The 8,807-nt window shown below is 35.8% G+C and overlaps 1 protein-coding gene across 2 annotated transcripts in view; it reads right to left on the bottom strand.

Moving 5' to 3' along the window:
* The window catches only part of LOC107557774 (succinate-CoA ligase GDP-forming subunit beta), a 127,138-nt gene that overhangs the window by 104,283 nt on the left and 14,048 nt on the right, over positions 1-8,807 (bottom strand). For both annotated transcript variants that reach the window (XM_016241300.1, XM_016241299.1), the window contains exon 2: positions 3,704-3,845. In XM_016241300.1, coding sequence (XP_016096786.1) covers positions 3,704-3,845 — 142 coding nt within the window. The remainder of the gene's footprint in view (positions 1-3,703; positions 3,846-8,807) is intronic.

Below are 8,807 nucleotides of genomic sequence, written 5' to 3'. Positions count from 1 at the left end.
TTTACAGAATTAACTTAATTACTGAATTTCACAGAAAATGTTTATTTTTTTATAAATAAAGAAGTCAATTATTAAAGTATTACATATGTTACATAGGCTGATTTATTCATTTTAAGTATTTGGGATTTTAAGAACAAGTGGAAAATGTGCTGAACGTTTCATTTCATCCAAGTGAAATTAGCAAGCAGTTAGACTGAATTTACATTCGTTTTAAACGCGGAGCCAGGCGTGAGTCGGCACAGGTTGCGCGTGTGCGTCAAGCCTCATCCATACTGACAGATGCGCTCTTGGAGACTTGCGGTGCGGAGCCGGGTGCGAGTATAAACGAGCATTACGAGACAGGCTGCGTGAGTGCGGCAAGCATGAACGGCTCGTCCGTGATGCGGGATTCGAGCAGCGTGGGGCAGAGAGGAGCGAGAATGAGAAGCATTCACAGACACAGGCTGTGTGTGCGCACTTCTGAATTGGGAATAGCCAACATGCATTATAAATTTATTTCAAATTAATCTGTTGGGGAGATAAAATGCGTAAAATAACGTAAACGTACTAACAAAAACATCTAAGAATGTATCTTTTATTCTCCAGTACTGAAAACAGAACCTAGAAGAGAGCTTTTGATATGTGCTGTGACGCAGCTCTTGGAAATTACCTTTTTTGTTCATTGTCTGTCATTTCGAAGCTTAAGTTGCATACGGTTTTCTTTAGTTTTAATTTGCCTAACTATCGATCTGACCCAGTAGACGCCATAATCCCACTCTGTCTTTCCGGGTTTTCTTTTTTTTAATGGTGGGTGTTTATGCAGTTGGCTAGAGCAGTGCTGATTGGGGAGAACAGAGGTGCGCTCATTCTATTGGTTAGTAAGACTGCAGCTCAAGGCTGGTAATATCGCGTCCATATCGCAGGCTTTGCGATTAGGAAATCGCAACGTCTCAAATCGCGATTTCAATTTGATTTCCATTAATCGCACAGCCCTACATCACAGTATGGTATGGGGTGTAACATTTCCGTCACACGCTTGAGATATTCGTCCAATCACAATGCACTGGATAGCTGGCCAATCAGAGCACACCTTGCTTTTTTAGCAACATCATATGACCCCTTTAACATAAACTGCCAATGGAAAATTCTTCTAAACATTCATTAATCTTAGTTGATTTCAATATTTAATAACACGTTGTTGAAATCAAAAGTTGCTACTGTGTTATTTAATGAACTCGTGCTAACATGAACAGTTGTATTTTTTTAACAAAGATTAATAACTTCTGTAGCAAATGTAGCTATTGCTCGTTGTTCATGTTAGTGCATTAACTAAGGTTAACTACTGAGATCTTATTGTAAGGTGTTACCTATTGGTCTTCATAATTCTTTTGTACTTTAATCTGTGTGAAATGATTTACTTTACACATTTTTTGTGTATTGCTTTATTGTATTTAAATGTTCAGTTTATTTTATGTTATAAGAAAAAAGTTATTAAACCTGTTATACTTTATTATGACAACACTTTTTTTGCAACTAAATTTCAATATCGTGATAATACCGTATACCGTGATAAAAGCATTAGCAATTAATCGCATCATGAATATTTGATACAGTCACATGCCTAGTGCAGCTGTATATTTTCAACACTCTGTCGTATTGCAAGAAAATCAAAAAACAAAAAAGGAATGCTTTTTATACAAAAGTATTGTTTGCTGTAGTTGAGGAGCACTAAACTGCAGAGCTCGAATTGAGCTGTCAGCTGTATTGCCGCATGGGTAAGTGGGCCCAACTGTGGGGTGGCATCTCTCCACTGGGGAGAACAGCTCACTGCAATATCGCAGTCACAGAAATCCTTCACGTCTCGCTTGGTCGCCTCGTACATGTCACCTGCGCCCGGGCCCTGCCCTATCCCACAGGAACCAGACTGAAACACTCAATGTGCTGGACTGGAAATGCCATCTCGAAATATGTTCCAAATTGAGTATAGCTGGCCAATCAGAGCACACCTTGCTTTTTTAGCAACATCATATGACCCCTTTAACATAAACTGCCAATGGAAAATTCTTCTAAACATTCATTAATCTTAGTTGATTTCAATATTTAATAACACGTTGTTGAAATCAAAAGTTGCTACTGTGTTATTTAATGAACTCGTGCTAACATGAACAGTTGTATTTTTTTAACAAAGATTAATAACTTCTGTAGCAAATGTAGCTATTGCTCGTTGTTCATGTTAGTGCATTAACTAAGGTTAACTACTGAGATCTTATTGTAAGGTGTTAATTGTTGGTCTTCATAATTCTTTTGTACTTTAATCTGTGTGAAATGATTTACTTTATAAATTTTTTGTGTATTGCTTTATTGTATTTAAATGTTCAGTTTATTTTATGTTATAAGAAAAAAGTTATTAAACCTGTTATACTTTATTATGACAACACTTTTTTTGCAACTAAATTTCAATATCGTGATAATACCGTATACCGTGATAAAAGCATTAGCAATTAATCGCATCATGAATATTTGATACAGTCACATGCCTAGTGCAGCTGTATATTTTCAACACTCTGTCGTATTGCAAGAAAATCAAAAAACAAAAAAGGAATGCTTTTTATACAAAAGTATTGTTTGCTGTAGTTGAGGAGCACTAAACTGCAGAGCTCGAATTGAGCTGTCAGCTGTATTGCCGCATGGGTAAGTGGGCCCAACTGTGGGGTGGCATCTCTCCACTGGGGAGAACAGCTCACTGCAATATCGCAGTCACAGAAATCCTTCACGTCTCGCTTGGTCGCCTCGTACATGTCACCTGCGCCCGGGCCCTGCCCTATCCCACAGGAACCAGACTGAAACACTCAATGTGCTGGACTGGAAATGCCATCTCGAAATATGTTCCAAATTGAGTCAGAAAAAAATATGTCATTGCCTCACCCTCAACATTTGACCTGAAACAGCACCTGGGCTGTAAAAATCTAACTCCTATGAACAACAAACCCCATTTGAAAGAAAATATTTAGTCATACATGGTAAGGGCTGAAGAAAATGGAATGCTGAAGAAAATGGAAAAGGGAATGCTCGAAATGAAATGCTAAAGCCTGTTGTGTATAGTGAGATAAGAAGAAGATTACAGCTGTGAGCCTCTGGAAAGCCTCCATAGTCTCTCATACATTAAATCATATGAGGTTTAGAAAACTGGCACCAACAGACATTAGTCCACCTCTTGGATTTAGCCCGGACTGCACCAGTACATCACAGCCATCACCAGAAATGCCACATATAAAAAGTGCTCGTCTCAGAAACAGAAGCTCACATGCTTAGAAATAAATAAAAAGGCATGAAAGAAAACAAGAATAAGCATGCATGGATAAAACAGTGAGTGAGCAACAAACCACGTAAACAGAAGAAAAGCAGAAGAAATAAGAGAAGATCTTCAGAACTGATGACCCTTGAAGGCATGTCCACCAGAATAAAAGCAAAAACATCAATGCAATTTGTGTTCTTCGTTCTCATTGGCTAATCCCACATACCCCAGCTCAATGTGTGGGAGGCCAGATCTCGGCAAACAAGCACCAATCGAGTTAACAAATAAACATCACCACATTAGCATGTTATCAACGAAGTGTTATTCATGTAATCACATTGTTGACTGAAAGCTATTAGAGACCTCAAAAAAGCTGCACTATGTTTAGACACTTAATAGCGAGCAGTTTAGAATGAGAAGGACACTTACTGAGTCTCTTGGCAGCCTCCAGGGCTTCAGAGGCAGTGTCAGCCACAAAGAAGTGCTGTACAGTCACGCCACTGTCCTGCATCAGCTTCTTGCTCTGGTACTCTTGCAGGTTCAGCCATCTTCTGGGACTTACCCTCACTAACTAAAAACACAAAGACATAAACAGTATGGTTTCATTAATAAAAGTCGTGAATAAAATATATGATATGAACCTCTGCTTGTTTGTTTTTAAAACATGATGGATGCTCTGTGTATCACTACACTAGGTTGACAATGAACCTTTTTTGTCGGCAAAATTGTGACCACGCCTTTGGACTATTCAATAAAATAGTTTTTACCCTATTCGTTAAACTATATCTTATACTACGGGGCTGTTGAATGCTTGAGTCTGAGTGGCTGATGAATGTTCTAAGGTGTGCAATTATTTTCAGGGAAACGCACAGCAAAAGTAGTTCCAGGCAGGTCTTGACCGCATTACATGCCCAGATCACTTCGCCAAACGATTTCCGTTATTTCAAAGGTCTTTACAGCTTACAACAGCAAAAGAACCAAAACCCACAATGACACTGTCCAAGCAAATAAATATAGTAAGCAACAAGAAAAAAATATTTCCATGTTTTTCCCACAAGATTACTTTTTATTAAGAATGGAAAGCACATAGACTTGTTCGGCATTGCTGGGAACGCCCACAAAAACGTCATAACCGTTTATGCCGAGGGGGAAAACAAACCATTCGAATTAATGCACGGAGACCTTGTTAGGCGCTTAATCATTACTTTTTGTGATGATTTCGATTGATTTTTGCTTTGTGCAATGCCGAAAAGTTGCTGTGTGGCGTTCTGCACCTCTAAAAAACTGATCTGATGATGTATATGACTGATACACTGCAATTCTGGATTTTCTTTTCTCATTTTGTCTCTCATAGTTGAGGTATAATATTTCAGTTTTTCTTTTTTAATAAATCTCCAAAAATGTCAACAATTCTGTGTTTTTCTGTGAATATGGGGTCCTGTGTGTACATTAATGAGGAAAAATTAACTTAAATGATTTTAGCAAATGGCTGCAATATAACAAAGAGTGAAAAATTGAAGGGGGTCTGAATACTTTCCGTACCCACTGTATGTACTAAAAACACAGTAACGTTACTCTTTTGTATGTGAACCTAGAGTCAAAAAGTGTCACAATATGTCATTATATATTTGACAGATCAGAGACTAGACCAAATTTCAACCGGCACATTGATACACTGTCATACTGTCACGTGGGATATACCATCATACTGTTCCGTCCGACCTACCATGAATAAACAGTTGGATTCATTTTTTCAGGCAGGTCTTTGAAGTTATTTCACAACAGACATCAACTGTAATAAAGCATCTTCAAGACCATTCATGTCTTGTCTTACATTCAGGCAAAGATTTCTAATCATTGCAGCTCGGCACTAGGTTAATATTCACACACATTCATGATCACGTCTTTTGATGAGCATTGGATGTGATAGTTAACAACCCATAAGACTCATTAAATAGACAATTTCCCATTATTCACCACTATAGATTGAGAGTAAAACAGTTTATCAGAGCAGCACAGTGCTTAATGCAGTTAAGTACCTTGTTAAGTCGTGCTTTTGAACAACTCTCTATGGCTTCTGCTAATTGAGCGTCTACATGTCTCAATGGAGAATAATGAGGGTGCCCACCAAAGCTGCCTGGCTGTGAAAGAGCACTGAAGGGTACACTCAGAAGTGCATACTACAGAAGTATACATTAGTTGATGTGAAGGCTAAACACCTATGGTGACGCACACGCTATGGAAGTACATACAGAAGGGAATTCTACAAAACTCTCCACTCAGAATTGTATACTAATGAAACACATCAGAACTGCACTCTATTAAAGGCTACAAGATGTGTACACTTTGGAAGTATACACTCAAAATTCAAATACTACAGAAGCACACACGTAGAAGTGCACACTATGGGGACGTAATATAGGTTTGTCTCAAATGCTTACAATTGAAAACCAAAAAAAGTGCACAAGAACAAAAGTATACACTCAGAAGTGGACACAATTATAGTGCACACTTTTAACAGTGCATTCTATAAAAGTCTATACTTAGAATTCCCAAGCATGGAAACGTACTGGCCTTTGCTCACTCAAGCCCATGAAGTCCACAGGAGGCGCTTGGGTGCACAGTTTTGAGTCTAAAATGACAATTTGGACACTCACTCCACTGTCTTGTGGATTTCATAAATCTCCGCTAGACCTCAAGTCCACATGAAGTGTGCCATTTGGAACAGAACCTGAGAGAAAGAGAGAGAGAGAGAGAGAGAGAGACAGACAGAAACATGTCTTCAATCCACTCACTAACTTAATCACTTGCTCGTTGATAAGAGACAGATGATTCACTACTCTCATTCTCAACACCTGCATTTCATCATTTCACTACTATACATCACAGCGCGCTTTGACTGTGCTTGGCTACACTGAACTAAATAAACTATGATTCATCATACCATTGCATTTGGTGCTCACAGCACATTTCTCATGAAAGAAAATAGATCACGAAAGGATTCGATTGGTAAGTTTAGTCTTTTATATTGCAATAATTTCCTGACAACGTATGCGTTGTACAATAACTCTTCACTTTTTCAGTAAGCACAGAATATGAGACTATTATCAGTATAATGTGGAACCAATTTCTAAACAATCACAAATTAATAAAGTGCCAAAAGGTAGGGTGGTATTATTTTGAGACCGTATACTATAGTGATATTGTTTTTATTTTTTTATTTTAATAGAGTTTTTAGTATAATTTATTTTTGTAATGAAAAAAATCATTGATATTAATAAATATTGATATAATATTTGAATCATACATAATACATCATATATACATATGTTATTATGAATATATTTAATACATAATTATTGCATTTACATTTTTACTTTTTCTTATTTATATTTTGCATATTATGTATATTTTACTTGTTTACTTAATTATTTAAATTTTATGACTAAAAAATACTAAACATTAATCATGTTTAAATATTTAATCTAATTATATAATTATTGTTAATATTGAAAGATCTTGGTTGACATACTACATTTCATAATATATATATATATATATATATATATATATATATATATATATATATATATATATATATATATATATATAAAATGTCCTCTATAAAGGTAAAAAAATCCCTTTGATAAAATATAAAAAACATGCTGATTTATATTCCACAGCTGATAGAAAACTGATGAGAATATTGCTTCAGAATAAATTATATTTGCAAAAAACAAAACACGCACAAACAAACACACACACACACATACATGTTATATATATACTGTATGTGTGTGTATATATATATATATATATATATATATATGCGCTAATGAATAACAATTATTGAATTTAAATATTATATAAAGCAATGGTTAAGTGTACTTCAGTATGCTTATATATAAATATATAAAAATGCATAATGCGTCAACGAAAATCTAAGTATGCTCCTAAGCATACTGAAGTACACAATACCATTGTCAGCTATTGAACATGGCTTTTTCCACAGAAAGGTATTATTTTCATGGTTAGCATCTGCTGAGTCCTCTGAGGGTCATTCATAATAGCCATGGTGTAGCATTCGATGTATATTTTTACCTCTGTATGGGGGTGGATACCGTCATATTTAAAACTGGAAACAGCTCCCTGTTGTACAAGCTAGCTGTTGTTAACATAGCAACTTATGAAAGGTTCAGTGAAAGGACATTGGGAAATAAAGCTGCCTCACACATGAAACTATGCATTTTGTGCACTTTAGTACTTTTTCTATGTCATATTTATGACAAAAAAAGTTGCAGATAACCTGAGAAATTTCTGATTCTTTGCGTAGCATGGTAACATGCTGATAACATGTGCACTGACAAACAGAGCAACATTTACCTTCAGTCAGCCACATAGCTGAAGGATTTTATTTAGACTTCACAGATGAGGGTTTCTTTTCTGACCGTCTAGCTAGGGCACAATGGGCTTATGGTTCACTGCTTTTTATTAATTCATATGGGAAATCAGTGCTGTTTTCTCAAAAGATTATGCTTCATTGCATCAGCAATAAACATAAAGTGTGCTTAACATGAATAAACTTCCGAAAATGAATATTAATAAAGAAACATGAGAGACGGAGAGAGAGTTCAACAACTTGAGGTGAGCAAGAGCTGAATTAAAAGTGTTCAGTGATTCCGTAGCATGTAACTTGTTAGCTTTATGCTAAGCTAACAGGCCTAACTGACAACTAAATGAAAAAAAAATAAAAAAAAATGTCTTTCTTTTTTTGCATTAGGAATAGTGTGATATGTGGTACACAATTCATAAGTCAACATTTTCATGATTAAGACTAAATACACAACTACTCAAGGTAATTCACAGGTATGAATAATTAACAATAATATATATATATATATATATATTATATGTATATATTCACTCCTGTTCTTTGTAATTTTTTTTTTTTTTACGTTAACGGTTTTTACGTCTTTACATGTTAAAAATTTATATGTAGAAATTAGCATTAACCAAGATTAACAGATGCTTTGAAAGTGTTGTTCCTTATAATTTTGTGTTAGCAATTGCTATATAATGTCAACATATGGAACTTAATTATGACGTTTTCACACCAAGGTTGATAAATACAACAACTACAACTATAAACTGTTAAAGGGGTCATATGATGCGATTTCAATTTTTCGTTTCTCTTTGGAGTGTTACAAGTTCTTGGTGCATAAAGAAGATCTGTAAAGTTGCAAAGACTAAAGTCTCAAATCCAAAGAGATACTTTATAAAAGTTAAGAGTCAACTAGAGTAGACTACAATGCCGGCTGTTCTGACTCTCAGTCTGTAAGTTCGTTTTCATTTAAAGGTTTTGCCACTGATGATTCAAACGTGAGTTTTGGGCAGTGTAGAGTAGGGCTTGTTGTTTGTCATTTCTCCGATCACAAATGCAGACATGGTTTTATGTTTACGCGGCGCGATGCAACGCAGTGCGTAAAAAGACAGTATAAGTCATTATAATCCGTAATTATGTCCCCACTGGATG

The sequence above is a fragment of the Sinocyclocheilus grahami genome, unplaced genomic scaffold, assembly GCF_001515645.1.
Source record: "Sinocyclocheilus grahami isolate Dianchi unplaced genomic scaffold, SAMN03320097.WGS_v1.1 scaffold619.1, whole genome shotgun sequence".
Taxonomy (NCBI): domain Eukaryota; kingdom Metazoa; phylum Chordata; class Actinopteri; order Cypriniformes; family Cyprinidae; genus Sinocyclocheilus; species Sinocyclocheilus grahami.
The sequence above is the reverse complement of the archived record's forward strand: the minus strand, read 5'-3'. Positions and strand labels throughout refer to the sequence as shown.